The sequence below is a fragment of the Ciona robusta genome, chromosome 10, assembly GCF_009617815.1.
Source record: "Ciona robusta chromosome 10, ASM961781v2".
Taxonomy (NCBI): Eukaryota; Metazoa; Chordata; class Ascidiacea; order Phlebobranchia; family Cionidae; genus Ciona; species Ciona robusta.
Genome location: NC_143244.1, coordinates 478,429 through 495,057, shown reverse-complemented (window position 1 = coordinate 495,057; position 16,629 = coordinate 478,429). Strand labels below are relative to the sequence as shown.

General features: G+C 35.7%; 4 protein-coding genes across 5 annotated transcripts; 3 read left to right on the top strand and 1 right to left on the bottom strand.

Moving 5' to 3' along the window:
- Nucleotides 1–629: 629 nt before the first annotated feature.
- On the top strand, nucleotides 630–1,757 carry LOC149729246 (dysbindin-like). Its single transcript, XM_089886357.1, has one exon. The coding sequence runs from the start codon at nucleotides 651–653 to the stop codon at nucleotides 1,182–1,184; it is 534 nt and encodes a 177-aa protein (XP_089742483.1). The 5' UTR covers nucleotides 630–650; the 3' UTR covers nucleotides 1,185–1,757.
- Nucleotides 1,758–1,768: 11 nt separating this feature from the next.
- Nucleotides 1,769–7,121, top strand: LOC149729245 (ketimine reductase mu-crystallin-like). Its single transcript, XM_089886355.1, has 8 exons — nucleotides 1,769–1,935; nucleotides 2,350–2,500; nucleotides 2,998–3,060; nucleotides 3,500–3,601; nucleotides 3,822–4,014; nucleotides 4,557–4,684; nucleotides 5,046–5,130; nucleotides 5,629–7,121. The coding sequence occupies exons 1-8, from the start codon at nucleotides 1,781–1,783 to the stop codon at nucleotides 5,688–5,690; spliced, it is 939 nt and encodes a 312-aa protein (XP_089742481.1). The 5' UTR covers nucleotides 1,769–1,780; the 3' UTR covers nucleotides 5,691–7,121.
- A 558-nt stretch (nucleotides 7,122–7,679) lies between these two features.
- LOC149729244 (endonuclease/exonuclease/phosphatase family domain-containing protein 1-like) lies at nucleotides 7,680–11,737 on the bottom strand. The gene is made up of 2 exons (XM_089886347.1): nucleotides 9,961–11,737; nucleotides 7,680–9,118 (listed from the first exon to the last, which is right to left on the bottom strand). Exons 1-2 carry the CDS (start codon nucleotides 11,119–11,121, stop codon nucleotides 8,597–8,599), a joined length of 1,683 nt encoding a protein of 560 aa, XP_089742473.1. The 5' UTR covers nucleotides 11,122–11,737; the 3' UTR covers nucleotides 7,680–8,596.
- Nucleotides 11,738–13,212: 1,475 nt separating this feature from the next.
- On the top strand, nucleotides 13,213–16,229 carry LOC149729243 (trans-L-3-hydroxyproline dehydratase-like). Of its 2 annotated transcripts, none has more exons than XM_089886353.1 (7): nucleotides 13,213–13,440; nucleotides 13,503–13,649; nucleotides 13,879–14,036; nucleotides 14,390–14,568; nucleotides 14,736–14,840; nucleotides 14,896–15,011; nucleotides 15,577–16,229. In XM_089886353.1, the coding sequence occupies exons 1-7, from the start codon at nucleotides 13,298–13,300 to the stop codon at nucleotides 15,773–15,775; spliced, it is 1,047 nt and encodes a 348-aa protein (XP_089742479.1). In that variant the 5' UTR covers nucleotides 13,213–13,297; the 3' UTR covers nucleotides 15,776–16,229. The 2 variants fall into 2 exon arrangements, with proteins under 2 accessions (XP_089742479.1, XP_089742480.1); XM_089886354.1 differs by having other exon boundaries at nucleotides 13,214–13,440; nucleotides 15,587–16,229.
- Nucleotides 16,230–16,629: the final 400 nt, after the last annotated feature.

Genomic DNA, 16,629 nt, shown 5'->3' with positions numbered 1-16,629 from the left:
TGTTTGCCTCTGTTTTTATCGCATACTTACGGTAAAACGATTAAATGTAATTTCCAACTTCCCGCCAAACTAAACAGGATACCAGGCGATTTTACTTTTGTGTGTGAATCCTTTGTTGCCCGACAATTGCTCTCTCCCATCGTCAGCGCTTTTACCGCCCGTAGTGTGAACCCGCCTTAACCCAACCAGCAAATTGTTTATTCAGGGGGGGCTATAAGGTTATATAACAAGGCACAAAATTAGACTAGGGATTTAAGAGCTTTTATGTTTTATCTTGTAACTATGAGCTGTCAAAGTGTGACGTTATTTATTCACACAAAACAGAAATTTAAGAAGTTGTAGGCATTAAAGAGATAAACACAATGAAATATATGTATTTGCTAAAAAGTTTTAAAAAAAGGAGATACTGAATTACACGAACCTGTATACTTGGTAGAAATACGAAATGTTTTTAGGAGTGCGTAATATTTTAGAAACATTATTCGGCAATATAGGAAATCAACGATAAACAGCAGACTACAGATTTAACTGGGAAACCAGCAAATCCGAAACTACACAAAACACGTGCCTGCTAATTAATTCCCGCGTGGATGGGGAATCCCCTATAGTAGGTTGCACGACACAAAAACAACAAAACAAGGCAGCAAACGATGGAGGGTATAGGTGCAAGAAAACGAGTTCAAATGAAGGCTGGAGACGAATTATTAAATAAATATCAACAGGATTGGAAAATGCTTCACGAAAATGCGGTTTCTGCCGCATTTAAAGCTAAAAAAGTGGACGTATTGGTTAAAGAAGCGTACGGAAGAGTTACAAATAATGGTATTCATATAGAAAAGTTGTGTAAGCATATTAACGGTTTGGTTAATATGTTAGATGATGTTGAAAACATATCTACCAATATTGCACGTTTGGAAGGCTCCTTTGAGGAAGTATGTACCGTAATTACAGCGTTTGAAAGCATATGCCAACAGCACAGTGTATGTGCAGAACAGCTAAAAGAAATGGAAAACCTCAACCAAGTAAAGCTACAGAAACGCTTAGAGTTAGAGGAAAGGAAAGAACTTCTGGCCAAAGATCATAGCACCAAGCTTGCTAAGGTCAAATCTAAGCATCCAGAGATTTTTCAGAGCAGGCAAGAAGCTTTGAAACAAGCATTGGCTGGAAATGAAACCTTTGAATAAGTGTCTGTGAGTCATGATTTAATGCTTTAAAAATTGTATGGTAAAATTTGTTAAGCGTATTGCGACAATGTTTTGTCTAAATAAATGTCTTGTCAGATAAAACATGAGTGCAAAAAGTAATTTTCAATCATCATGAATCTCAATGACAAACACACCTAAGAATATTCCATTTAGGTATAAATGAACTATGAACAATATAACAATGATTTGATTAACATTCCAATGATTTTACTTTACATTACCATGAAACAGTGTTGCAATTATTCAATCCTTTCACCCTGGTTCACTTTTCTGACTTTCATTGCTGTAATTTGAGGCAGTTTTCGTTTATTAACATTCAATATTTTTCGATTCACACTGTGTGTGTTAAACAGTTCAGCAACTATTTAAAGCCAAGAAATAAACAATATAATTAATCCATAAGCTGTACCTGATAACGCTAATCATGTATTAGTCTCAAGAATGCCATAAAAGTGTTATATTATATTAGCTGTGTATTGCAAAAATTGTTGTTCAATTTGCTGTGTTATTCTTTGTGCAATTTAATAATCATTCAGTGTTATCTTATTTAAGGGAATTATGAGGTGTTGAATAAAATGTCCGGCATCAAAATAATCACCACTAGCACTGTAAGGAAGGTGTTAAAATATGAAGAACTCATCCCAGCCATAGAAAGATGTCTTGTTAGTTTTTCTCGGGGAAAAATACAACAACCCGTCCGGTCAACTGTGAAGGTGGAAAAACATGAAGGGTGAGCATGTTGGCAGCAAGCATGAGGTGTATTTTGTAAATAATGCATGTTAATGGCTTAATTTGGGCAAGCCACTTTATCATACTTAGGGCTATAAAAAAGAAACAATTATTTGGGGAATCTTCTGCAATCAGTAGACTATTGGATATCCATATTGTCACTCTTAATAGTGAGGTGTATGGACATAAACATAACTTGCATAAGATAGTAAGTAATAATCTTAGGGTAGTGGGCCTTTTGACCTTAAACCCAAGTCGCATGCCGTGTCTCACTAAAAACTTATCCATATAGAAGAAAGTGCAAATAAATAGAACTTTGTATGTTGGGTTAATAAGTCCAGGTCCCCTGACGCACACTATGATCTCATTCTCACCCATACGGAGTCTTTACTTACAATATCTGTATAAACCACAGGTTCATTGCAATAATGCCTGCTTATGACAAGGAAGAAGACACGTTTGCCATGAAAGTTGTTTCATTATATCCAAACAACGGCGAAAACGGGCTTCCAACACATGCAACCACAATCCTGTACATGCAAGCAAGAACTGGACTTTTATTAGCAGTGGGTGATTGTATAAATAACCTATGTTCACATATGCAACAGTATAAGTTTTCCCATAGAGACCTAACTGTTTGAAAATAATCTATAGACACCAAATTGTTTTACAATGCAGGGGAAGCAGGGATAGTTAGATATGCATTTCATGAAACAAATCTAACTCATTGGTCGTAATGTTTACTGATTAATGCAGTGTGCAGGGTTTGTTGTCTGCCCACGCAAGGTTTGCACCTTGTGTCTCTGTATATATTTTGTTGTAATAAATGTGTATTACGTATAGAACCATAACACACTGTATTAAACATAGGAATCTTGAATATTTATTTCTTCATGGTGGGGAAAGGTTTATGACAAGTGTTCTAAGTTATTCATATACCTTAATGAGTTACCACATATGTGATTCTGTTGTTATAATTTGAACAATTCATTTGTATACACCAATAAGGGCGTATACACCTACAATGGTAACAGCTTTGTAATAATATTCCCCTTGTGTTTAGACAATGGAAGCTGAAGTGATTACGGACATGAGGACCGCTGCCACATCTGCAGTCGCAACTAAAGTAACTAACCATAATTTTTGACATTTTTCTAAATAATTTCATAGTTATATAACTTATATTAAAAATAGTTCTTTTAGTAAAAATTTTGCACCTAATTTTTAACTGCTGTCAGGGCATGCCACAGCAAACCGAATTATTTTTCTCTGACGCCATGACTCAGTGTTTTTTTTAGAAGCCGAGATTGAGCCGCACCTGTCGCATGAAAGACTGAAATGGGTTTTCCGGGTGTCGACGTAATGGGTCAAATGTGGCCTAAATCCCAGGTCCTTGACAAGGACCTCACCCACAAATAATAAATAAATCCTAAACATTAAGAAGATTGCAGAAGATGCAAAAAAATTACATTTTTTTATATTTTTAATATAACTTAATGTTGTTCGCAACAACAACAGAATTTCATAGTTCACAAACTACCTCTAACTTTAGTTGATATTATTAGTACCTTGCACCGGACAATGCAAAAGTCCTGGCCATTTTTGGAGCGGGAGCACAAGCCAAAAGTCATTTTTATGCCTTGAATCATCTCCACAAGTTTGAAGAGGTATTTGCTTACACTCATGGGTTGTTTACATTGTCAACCATACAGGAAAATAATCCCCTACAAAGTTACATATGTCAGTGTTGTAGGCCTAACTTGTAAGTGGGCACGAGGTGAATAAAATGAAACACCTGTGTTATAACGACTGTCGTTGCACAACAAAATGTTGAAACAATAAATTAACATCATGATATAACTGAAATCTTTGTATTTTATCATTAAGGTTATCATTTGGAATCGAACAGCAAGCAATGGGAAGAAACTGTGTGAAGAAATATCCAAACATTGTAAAAGTGTTCGGTTTTGTTCAAGCGCAGAAGAAGCGGCTTCCAAGGCCGATGTTATTGTTACTGTAACATTATCCACAACTCCTATTTTGTACGGAAGATGGCTGAAAGATGGGGTGCATATTAACAGTAAGGAATATGGAATATCAATTACCTGGTGTAGCGTTAATTCTTGTGTGATTGTGATTCATAAGTCAATTGCTTATATAATGCTGTATTGGTTGTAGTTTTTATAAAGATCAATAAATTGTTTGATTGTGATTTCCATGCTTTTTGATTCTGGAAGCTGTAAAAAAAACATCAGCAATAATTTTATAAAGTCTTACTAGCAATACCTATGTAAGCAATAATACAGTTTTAATTATCTGTTAAAGTATAAAACCTTGCATTGAAACTTAAGTCACCGTGTCACAAGGGTTAGCAATTGCCCGTAAGCCAGTGGTTACAGGTTCAAGGCTCTATGGTGCTACTATTGTGGGCGTATGTGTCCTTGTGCAAAACCTTTAACGGTAAACCCTAATGGTGTTTCACTGTATGGCAGTTGAAACAGCCTTTGTTTAAAGATCATAAAACTAATTGCCAAAACTTTCCTTCACAATTAGTAACATTTCTTATAAAAAGTAAGAATAAATGTCCACAGTATATATAACTGATGTTATTTTCACACATAGGTGTTGGTGCTTGTAGACCAACATGGAGAGAAATGGATGATGAATGCATGAACCAGTGTGAGCTTTATGTGGATAGTAGAGAAGGTGCTTTGAAGGAATCTGGTGACATCATCATGTGCCGACCAAAGGTGACAACTCCTTTATTCAAACATTACTTGAATATATACGGCTGACAATTTGGACAATCTATTAGTGACCACTGAATGAAGCAATTACCGCTAATGCCTACAATGGTAGCAACGACAAGCCTTGTATCTTATGTAACTTTTATTTGACTTAGTAACTTTTGCTGAAGAAATATTTTTTTATGGGAATTGTTCATTTTTCTATGTACGGATTGTTGGATTAATTATTGTTAAGTGTCTTGCTCAAGGACACACACACCAACAATAGCAGCATTGAGACTCAATCCCCGTACCCGCGGGTTAAGATACAATTTCCAACCACTGTGTCAATCACTGGTATTATGTAACGTTATTCATCTTGTAGAAGTTGATCAATGGAGAGATAGGAGAAGTAATTGATGGAAGATGTAAAGTTGATAGAAACAAGAAAACAATATTCAAGTCGTTAGGTAAATGCTTTGTATAAACATATGGTTACTCTCGTTACAATTAAGTAATTTTACAATAGATTTGATGCAGTTATTTGTCGTGGCTGAATTGATTCTGCTTTGTTCAGACCTTGCTTGATGATTCAGGCATATAACATTACCTAGCACCAACAACATATATAGAAGTCTAATTTGTGAGATTCGCAGTGTAAGAGACCACAACCCAAGTCACAGATAGCACAATTCCATTCCTTTGCATTTTATCGGCTTGTATTATTTGGTTCTATACGAAGAAGGGCTAGTTAATAGAAAAACATATATAATATCCCTTTTTTGGTACCCCGTTATTTTTTTGGTACACTATTAATTGGACTATATTTTGTTTGGTGTATATTTAGTAGCACTTGGAGAATATTATGTTACTTAATATACAGACTAATGGTTGACTCGCAAAATATATCGCAATTGTTCCCTTATGCTTAATATGGTGACATTTGTTCATAAGTTGTTTGAACACAGGGATGGCAATTGAAGACGTAGCGTCAGCTCATTTGGTTTGGAAGAAAGTTAACGATGAATAGAAGATAGCTCGCCTGTGAGCAATGTTTGTATAACTTCCACATAAACATAATTGACAAGTTTGTGCTTCAAGCCATCCACTGTTTCTTACACATGGTTCATATTCAACCAGTATTTCACATCCCCGTTTCTTATTGCCTTTTACACAACTTATAATACTTCATAACTTGCTGAAAAATATTTATTTTAAGATATCTAATGTCCTACTTTATTTGTAACTATACACAATAACGGCTTATGTTTACTGTATACACATTATGTTTGACCTGTTTACCTAAATGAATGAATGTAACTTGCTTATCCTGGATGTTCTTTTGCATACAACTCGTAGTTTACGAGTTACCATGTATGTAACTTTTTGGGTGATTAGTTTTGGGGGGGACTTTTTTCCTGAACCCATCACCTCTGGGTTAAAGGCATATGCGCTAATCAACTATGCCATGGCGCTTGATTACCTGAATTCTTTATTTATCATTCCTAGCATGATAAGTTTTTGTGATAGACTGTTGGAGGCCATTGGTAAATGCGGGAGTAGCTTCATGGGTGTTTTCAGTTTCGTTATATGCCTTGCTGTAGACCTCACTCATATAGGGTAGAATGGATTGCATGTATTACGAACCTACAAACAATAATTAGTTTATTGCCTTGTGTTGAATGGTAACTTATTTTTATATCTGGTAACTTATTTTATAACCTTGTGTTTATTTAATTTTTAAGTTCACCATGTGCTTTTTTGTTGCCAAATTTTAAAATATTGCCCAAATATTCTATTAAAAATGGGGAGAGCACCTTCAATATTGCATGGGATACATTACTTTACTTGGTGGTTATGTGTGCTGTTAAGGCTTTGTGGCCTAATTAGTGGCCTAACCTCTGTTGCCTATTTGTGGCCTGACCTCTGTTGCCAATGGCCTATGTTTTGTAATCACTGGGTGACAAATATATAGTAGTGTGGGGTAAAAAGAAAAACGTTTTCATTCTATTTTATCGTCCATTTGGTAGTTAACAAAGAATATTTACAGCTGTATATGATTCACACGAAAAAGACCGTTGTTAATTGTTAAAAACACAATTAACTAATGGATTTTAGGTGCCTATGGTATCCCATCATACCCCCCAGTACAATATATATGTTAGGTAGGTGTGGAATATGTTTAGACGTAGGTTAGATCACACGTAATATAAAAATTCTCACATTGGGCTTGCTAAATATGGATTATTATGTTTTACACATGTGCTCACAACCTAACACACAATAGTTGTTACTTTAACCATACACAAAATAATGCTATGCACATTACAAGTGTTATAATCCACCCTTCTTTATCTTTATTGCACTGTATTTATTTAACTTAATGGACGTATTATTATGGCTTTTGTACAATTACTACAGCTGATGATTCAAACTTAATAAACCATACCGTATGATCCTTTGTATTAAGTCAATATTGGAGTACAAAGTACAACACAACACATAAAGAATACCAAGTCAAACTTAGTAATAAATGCCAAGTTAGAACATAAAAGTCAAGTGACAGTCAGGGCCAAGTGCTACAAAATATGAAACAATAAACGTTTCAACTAATTGTTTTCTATAAGTTATATATATTTTGCCTAAAATGACATCGGTCACTTATTTAAATCCCAACCTTTTATAGTTTTTATATAAATATGCCTTACACACCTTCTAAAAAACCTCTTCAAAACCGTCTGTTTGTAAGATTAAACTGATGATTTAATGTCATGGATATCTGGAACTACAATATTGTTGCGATATTAACATTTTTACGTTTGTTCTAATTAACAATTACTTACTGGTTACTGTGAGTGTGTTGTGTATAACTGCTTTCCTTCAGTAGTTCACCCACAGGATGTTTTAACGACTGTAACTTTGTTGCTGATGCGGTCTCTTCATTGCTTTAATTAATCTGATCTTTGCTAAATCTTTAACATATTTGAAGATACTTACTGAACAAAAAAATGCTGCAGAATAACTCTTATAATTTAATTTAATTCAGCACGATAAAAATGAAACAATAATCTTCCATTAAGGCAAGGAAAACGCGAGCAAAATTAAGACAAACAATTTGTTTCTATTTTGTACAGAGCCGAGCAGACCTAGTATAGCAGTTGCACGATTAATATATGCTGATTAAGGTAGCATTGCGAGTTACAATCCATTTAATGACAAATATGGCTATGTCCATAAAGGGTAAGTTAAGAAACTCATTATATAAAGTTTTAAGTCACACTACTACAAGTCCATTTATGTGAAATAATATTTGATAAGATGATGGGCGCGCTTAGGTGTATTATTCAACAAACTGACTGCAAAACCACAGTGATAATCCTCACGACAAATTTGATTCAAAAATAAGTTGAAGACACTATTGGTATTTAACCACCATAACCCAATCATATTAGTTTTAAACTACAAAGATTAAAATGGCAAGACACGATTCTAAAATGAAAGTGCAATAATTGCCCAAATATGGAACTTGTAACAATTGGGCATTATGATATAACACTGCAGGAGCAATCGAATATAATTTGATTCAAATATTTTGCTAACTACAGGATTTCATTATATGGCTTGAAGTAAAGAATTAGGTAAAACTAAATAAATATGTTTACAATAAGTATGCAAAACCACACTTTGCAGGTGGATATTTACAAATGATCGGAGGTTCTCAAACTTTTAGAGGCATAGCACCTGTTTGCTGCAAACTAAAGTTTATTAAAAAAAAACTTATTTTAACTTTTGAGAAAACATGCCAAAACATTTTATTTATTTTTTTTAACTTTAGTATAAATACTTATTATTTAGAAAAGTTTTTAACGCACAGCTTGAGAAACCCTGATATGAATAAAGTTGAATGCAACAAACTAAAGATGGAAAGCCTAAATCTTATTTATCATTCTGCGGACAATCTACTTTTAAAGTGAGACCATCTGTAACAAGAATGGATGATTTATCTTCTAAATCGTGATCAACAAACAACTGCACCCACGCGGGGCAGTGGTCTGAAACCACCCCACCCCAACTCCAACCATCGGGGATCCACGGGTTGGTCAGCCCGTTTCGTACAACCTTCCACTCGGAGGTGTAGAGAGCAGTTGCTGATTGGTTGAGCCATAGGTTGTCACGGCAACGCGAACCTTTCATATCTTTACGATTTATATTAGTCGGAACGTTGCATGGTATAACAGGTTTGTAACTTTTCGCTCCCAAAGCTTCGAACTCGGTCTCATCAGGTCCCACATTAAAGTCCCCCAAGATCACAACAACTTTCTCCTCCTCATCAAGATGATGATCAACAGCATCCAATATCTCTGGAAGATCCTTAACATTCTCACCAAACCTCATAAGATCATCAGAAGCTTCATCTTCCATGTGTAGATTCACCAACACCAAGTCAACCTTACCAACCTAAACATAAAGCTTATTGTTTGTTACTTTTGCAATGTTTAATAATAAATGCAGTTTTAATAAACTAAATTTTGAAACTGACATGTTAGATCTAATATATCACTCTAGTTTTACACCTCAAAATTGGTTTTACCCTGCTGTTGGGTGTCTATACAAATAAGCAGAGCCAAAGTATATTGCATTCACCACATTATTTAATGAGGTGCCTCTTTTTTTTACAACTATGAGTATAACTGTATTTTAACAATGTCACCCCAGTTTTACCCTGCTGTTAGGTGTCTATACAAACAAGCAGAGCCAAAGTATATTGCATTCACCACATTAATCAATGAGGTTCCCTATGTTTGACAACTATGAGTGTAACTGCATTTTAACAATGTCACCCCAGATTTACCCTGCTGTTAGGTGTCTATACAAACAAGCAGAGCCAAAGTACATTGCATTCACCACATTAATCAATGAGGTTCCCTATGTTTGACAACTATGAGTGTAACTGTATTTTAACAATCACCCCAGATTTACCCTGCTGTTAGGTGTATATACAAACAAGCAGAGCCAAAGTATATTGCATTCACCACATTAATCAATGAGGTTCCCTATGTTTGACAACTATGAGTGTAACTGCATTTTAACAATGTCACCCCAGATTTACCCTGCTGTTAGGTGTCTATACAAACAAGCAGAGCCAAAGTACATTGCATTCACCACATTAATCAATGAGGTTCCCTATGTTTGACAACTATGAGTGTAACTGCATTTCAGCAATGTCATCCCAGATTTATTGAACAAAGTTCATAAATTCGCCACACTATCGACTTTAATATAAACTCAAAAGAACTTACTTTAAAGAACCCTAACATAGGTTGTCTTGCAAATTTTTTTCCACCAACAGACTTCTTAACTAAAGCACTGTTATTATAATCAACAATGGACTCTTCCCATAAAAACCCACTATATTCTGTTCCTTGAAATAACTTTCCTTCAGCAGTTGGCAATACAGAACACTTCCAAGTGGAAGTAGATTTGAAACGTTGTATGTTGGGCAGAGTTGGATTGTTCAGTTCGTTCACAATTTCATTTAAAGCATTTTCATCAGCTAGCTCCTGCACACCAAGTATTTTCACCCCATTTTCTAAAATGGTCATGCAAACTACTTCACGCACGCCTGGGTTTCTTGTCTTGTCGCAACTGCAGTGCTGAAGGTTCCATGTGGCGACCCTTACGACTGATCGCCCATCCATTACCATGGGTGGAGAAGCTATCTTGGCACGAGTAGAAAGAACACACTCGGGACCAAACCCTTGGAAGTTGCTGGTCGAGCCATTCCTTAACCTGGAAGATACATTGCTAGCCTGCCGTGAATGGAATCCACTTTCATTGATCCTTAGTTTGCTTTTAACTCTAAGTAGTGTTGTGATATCAATTATTTGAGCAGGTTCGACAAGATCATTAATATGGTGGTACGGTCCGTTTGAAACACGATACTCGACTATTTTAACAGAAATTTCATCCGTCAACCCAGACACAGTGGAAATAATATCAGCAGCTGCAGTGTTTATGTTAACATAGGAAGGAGGGGTCATATTTTCAGGCACAGAAAGTTGAGCTAAGTTATTGCAACTTTTTGATACATGACACTCCTTTCGTATTTTTTCCAGTTTCCCCGCTCCAATTCCATTCACAAGTACCAGATCCTCTATCCGTCGAAAGCCACCTATTTGTCGCCTGTAGTCAATAATGTTGTGTGCAACCACCCTGGTTATGTTTGGCAGGGTCATGAAGTCTTCTTCTGTGGCTGCATTAATATCAATAGTGCTGAGTACGGTGGGTAGTTGGGGCTCTAGGTGTTCTAACATAGCCTCAGTTTCATGATTTGATGTTACGCCGTAAGAAAAAGCAGCACTGATCGTCTTTTTGGGGCGTAAGAAGCTCCCATGATGTTTTACGAGAGTGTTTTCATCTTTCGGAACTTGTGGCCGACATCGTGTACACAACCCTCCCATGTTGATTGAAGAATACAAACAGCACCAAACCAAACTACATTTTAAACTGAACCCCTATGAATGAGTGTTTATATTTAATCTCTTGTGTCAGCCAGTCAGGGTAAAAATGAAGGGAAAAGTTCACGAGACAGAGGAAGAAACAAAGTTATGGTTAAAGAATAATAGTTATAGCGAGCTTTTCGATTAAACAGAAGAACAAAACTTATTTGATAAAAGGTGTTTACAAACAATATAACAGAATAAAGTTAACTTGTAAATAGTAATCCGAAGATTCTTCACTAGCACCAATAATCCTACCTCCAAAAACACATAAACCCAAACTTTACCTTTAACACAAGCCCTATCCTGTAGCGTGAATTCTTCACTAATACTCACTGTCATATTTTAACGAATAACGTCGTCCTACTTATCAATGTAACAAATAACAAAGCAATATAATATATGTTACAAGTTGCATGGTTGAAAGTTACATCTTAAAAATGATAGTAACACCGTGACAACACCGTCACATCTGTATTCACCGACACTGCATGATCCGCATAAAATTAGGCAAGTTGCAAACCAAAACATTGCTAACTTTGTCGCGACCTTTGAAATGAAACTAAAATGACCGAACTCAATATTGGGGAAACCCCCTAAAACACTATGACGTTTTAACGTTAACGTGGGTTAGGTAGTCGAGTGTTTAAAAGATATGGAACTCTTTAATTATATTGCAACACATATTTAACATGACAGATGTTTTGTACGCAAAAATGTATGAAGAGACATAGCGTAATTTAGAGAGAAGTCGCCCTCTTTCTTTTCTGTCTTTCTTCTCATCTGTGAATCAAATACACTGCAAAAGTTGTCGTTTAATTTTTTGCATTTGCTCGTTTTGCGGCGTACGATACGCACCTGTTAATTCAAGGTGTTTTTTAAATGGCTAGACCCTACGTGCACATTTATAAGTGCGCTGCTCTCTTGTTAGTTTTAGGCACATGACAACATTTTAAGCATAGACTTATGATGCAAAAGGCGTTTTTTAACAGATATCGTAGCGATCTTTAAGTTTGGCACGAGCTTATTGATTATTAAGTGCATTATCTGTTTATACGTGTGGTCTGCATCAGAGTCGTATAAACACCGAGTAGTCCAACTGCCGTCTTTGTGTGTCCAAAATAGAGCAAAAGTAGTGATTTTGGCAATGGGTTTAAACGAACATGTTACGTTTTGTTTGTGTTTTCCTTTTGTGGCAAGGTGTAAAACAGCTTCTATTTACCTTACCAAACATTTTTTGGAAAAAATGTATAAATTTAGCCGCATTAAATGACTAAAATGTCGCAAATCAGCCGCTTCTAATTCTATTTTTTGACTTTTTTGACACAGAAAACAAATAACACATGTTTTTTACATTTTTCAACTTTTAAATTTATTTTAAGGCTAAGGTTTTTTCTTTAATTTACCGAAAAGCAGACATTTTCCCTATACCTACTGTGTTATTTTGGACCCAAATTGCCGTTCAATTTGTGTTTTACCAATGTACATATAACTATATATATAAGTAGTTATATACATTGGTTTTACGTAACAATGGGTTGGACTACTCGGTATTTCTATGGCTCTGGTCTGCATCACTCACTAAGTTTTGACGGTAGTTAAAAATGCACGGAACTTATTCATGCTTGCGTGAGCGGGCAACCGCAATCGTTATAACAATAACATAGCTATTCTGTTGTCAGTTGTTTATACTTTGTGCCTGTTTACGAGTTGCTACGTATGTAAGCTACATTTGTTTCTGGAACCAATAACCGCGTCTTTATTTGAATTTTACAAATTGTCTGTTCATCGATATTTTATAACTTGCGCTTAAAGCATATATGCTGCAAATCGCTTCGTTAATGTTTAATTTGTTCGCAGACCATATGTTAGTGGCATTAGTTATTGTTTATTCAGTTCATGGAAGGTAACTTGTTTATCGTCGCAAATTAGATAGCACAAGTTTTTATGACACGAGTGTTTTATTTTATACACCTCGTGACCATGAAATAAAAGCACTATATGTCAACAATCCATTAATCCTTTAAACAGCAAGCTACAGTCGTGTTGATTTTATGTGTTTGCTCATACTATTTTTTCAGATAGTTAAATAACTTATCCTTGGACAGTTGTTTAACCTGATAAATTAAGTTACGTTATGTGTGACGTCATCACTACTGTAGATATGCACAGCGGGGGTTCCCCTATGCGTATTATTACGTCAGGAATACCAGAAATCGTGGGAAAAACTTACAAAGAAAGGTTTGAATACGTCACAACGAAACTGGACTACGTCAGAGAGTAAGCTTTACCTTTATTGACGTCACAGGTGTGACGTGTTAAACAAGTGACGTGATTTTCAGGTTTCTATGTTACGAACCACGGGGTTACCGATACATGACGTGTATTCTTCCAGTGTTGCCGGATGACGAAGCTGATCTTGGTGTGATTTTTATTGCGGCAACACTGTACTTGCCTATGTGTGGGGAGGCATTGACCTGCTTTGCAAGGTGGGATTAGTCATATCTTCATTTTCGTTTGTTTTAGATGGCTGGTTGCTTCAAAGTGGTAAATAAAATAACAAATGTAAATACGTTGAAACAAAGTTTATTGATAGAGCAACGGGTTACAGGTGTTGAGTGTCTTTGAAAAGGGCCACGAACCATGAAAGGCTGAGAAACATTAATTTATCATTACGATAGCAATCGTGGAGTCGTGAACGATATTTACGTTTGCCAGATACGCGGTTGACAAAAACTTGGTTAACATGACAATACCGGAAACTAAGATTAATATCCAATGTCCGTGTGGTATTGTGACGTGTCATGTCGATTGCACCAATGGGAAGGCAGGGAAAGTTCGACTTGAAAGTGTTCCATGTTACCTTCATTCAAGCGGTCGGTTTGTAATTATTGTTTGAAATATTATCTTCCATGGTTTGTAGAATAGTAATGCCGTATTAATTGTACTTACACGGCAACAATAGAATAACCACCTTGTTGCAGCTGTAGCTCGTAAACAAGCACGAGGTTTATAAAGCAGAACACTCGTGTATATATCATAGTTATGCAACGCGAGATTGTTTTTTAAATTAATCAAAAAATAATCACCCACAAAGTTACATACGTGGTAACTGGTAAGCAGGCACTAGGTGTATAAATCCGAATACCCGCTTTATAACGACTGTCATTGCCCCGCCATGAAACGGTATTTAATTGACGTTAGTTCTAATAAGGTATTTGTTTTGCAGACATTCAACTTGTGCTAGATAATGACGTCAATGTCACGGTTGACTTGTTATACGGAGGTGCTTATTACGTTATCGTGTCTTGTTACGAGTTACAAAAAAAGTTGTCGATGGAAAATTTTCGCATTTTGGAAGCTCTAAGTTATGACGTCACAGTTAAAATGAGGAAATACGTCAAAGAGGTAAACAAACAAAATATTTTAGATTTTTGTTTAATAGGTTTTGTGCTTTTATTATTACATTAGGCGCCTCATATAACGAATATTGTTTTACCGCTACTTCTATCGTTTTGGTATATTACTTCAAACTTTGTTAAATTATGTCATTTTTAATCTTTATTTTAACATAGAAATATCAAGAAGACAATCGTCCGTTTATTTGCGGAACAATCGTCCGTAGTCACGTGAGGAATTCAAATTCATCCGAACATTTCGTTAACGTCGGAGAAATGCTGGTATTGTGACGTAAACTAGGCCGGTATTTGTTATAATGATTTTATTACGTCATAGATAAACCGAGGTTACTGTGGGTCAGCTACAATGTCACGTGCTACGTTGGATTATTTTCAAGGTCATCTTAATATTGGAGAATCACGTGTTTACAACAGTATCGTCACCAACGAGGGGTACGACGTCATATTTACGTCAATAATACTAATACGGTTGCATGGTTTTTAATTTAATTACAAACAACAATGTGGGATAAGAGATGACCCAATTTTAATATATGTTGAAAGTTGCTGTTTCCCCTCACCCTGCAATATGCATTGAAATTTAAAACCTTACTATGATTCAACCATGATGGTATATGGTTTATTAGTGTGTAATATAATATTGGGGAAAGGTTTAAGGGGTCATGGGGTGTGACACAGTTTACTTGGCTTGTGTTAGAATGCGTTATAACCAACGCTTTTGTTTGATGCATTTATTTCAGTAAATTTTACCTGTGGCGCGATTTTATTTTCTCTTCATTAATTTAAATAGTTTGATCTTGGTAATCTAATTAAAAAAGATGGAGCATTTATCTCCGCGTGGGAAAACACGGTTATCGTTATGGCACGGGTTTCATATTTTATACATTTCAATCTCTTATTTTCTAGTCAATTATAGTCGAGTGCTCCAACCACCGAACGAGGTCACAAGTAAATGCAATAAGACGACATGGCGCGCATGTATGTTATAAAATGTTAGCACTTTACAGGACAACTGCAACGGTGCTACGTACAGCGAACTGTGGGAACAAGAAAGCAGTCATAATTGGGATACAAGGCATTGGGTTCTACACTGGAAAGCACGAGTTTACGTTCGAACATTCAGACAACTTAAAGAATGGATTTCTTGTGTAAATTATTTTGATTTTATAAACTTTATGATTATTAATTTTAGTTGAATTATAGTTATGTGTCTTGCAGACACTTATAATTGAAATAAAGTGCCGACGTCTCGACGTCATGCACAGATCATTTTGATTAGGATTCCATTCTCTATAGTAAACAAAGAATTATAAAACTGTATCCTCCCGACTCTCATAGTTTTGTTAATTGTTTAAAACACGATCGGGATATTTGGATAATATGTGCTAAAGGTGTCCCGTCTTCCCTCATATTGAGTCCTAAATTTAATGATAATCGACCATGGATTAGCAGGCAAGCAAATGCCAAAAACTTTAATTTATTTCTGTGTAAGGCCGACTATATTCGACAACAACACACCTTTCACTTTCTGTTTAACGACAACAACTTTGTATTTGCATTCAAACGAAACAATCAAGCCCTGGAATTCTATAAACAATCACAAACGTTTGGAAGTAATTATTGCAGAATAAAGGCATTCGTTGATTTCAATGTTTTGTTTTCGATTTATATAGTAAAGTATTTATATAGTAATATACAACACTCGGCGTGAGTATTTGAACGCGACTCCTGTACTTTGTTATTATATCGCAATAATGTGCGTTGTACGTAAAGTTAGCACCAACATTGCTATAATATTATGCACGCATTTTTACATCGACGATCCTATTGCTTGAGGCCAAAGGTCGGCACCCTACGCCCCGCAAAATTGTAGAAAAGCACCGATGCGAAAGAAACTTCACAGTTTGCCATATTTGTGAGAGGCATTGATTCTACCTTCGATATCTTGGAGGAATTTGCGCAATTGGTGTCACTGCCAACCATTACCGTTTTTAGGCATTGACATTTTTATTCTCGATTTGATTATTGAATTGTTATTAAAATAGGCGAG

Coding starts and splice junctions, on each gene's coding strand:
- LOC149729246 (XM_089886357.1), top strand. CDS start 651: ATGGAGGGTATAGGTGCAAGAAAACGAGTTCAAATGAAGGCTGGAGAC.
- LOC149729245 (XM_089886355.1), top strand. CDS start 1,781: ATGTCCGGCATCAAAATAATCACCACTAGCACTGTAAGGAAGGTGTTA. Junction 2,501..2,997: donor GAACTGGACTTTTATTAGCA/GTGGGTGATTGT, acceptor CCTTGTGTTTAG/ACAATGGAAGCTGAAGTGAT. Junction 4,015..4,556: donor AGATGGGGTGCATATTAACA/GTAAGGAATATG, acceptor TTTCACACATAG/GTGTTGGTGCTTGTAGACCA.
- LOC149729244 (XM_089886347.1), bottom strand. CDS start 11,121: ATGGGAGGGTTGTGTACACGATGTCGGCCACAAGTTCCGAAAGATGAA. Junction 9,119..9,960: donor CTATGTTAGGGTTCTTTAAA/GTAAGTTCTTTT, acceptor CTTTATGTTTAG/GTTGGTAAGGTTGACTTGGT.
- LOC149729243 (XM_089886353.1), top strand. CDS start 13,298: ATGTGTGACGTCATCACTACTGTAGATATGCACAGCGGGGGTTCCCCT. Junction 14,037..14,389: donor ATGTTACCTTCATTCAAGCG/GTCGGTTTGTAA, acceptor TTTGTTTTGCAG/ACATTCAACTTGTGCTAGAT. Junction 14,569..14,735: donor TGAGGAAATACGTCAAAGAG/GTAAACAAACAA, acceptor ATTTTAACATAG/AAATATCAAGAAGACAATCG.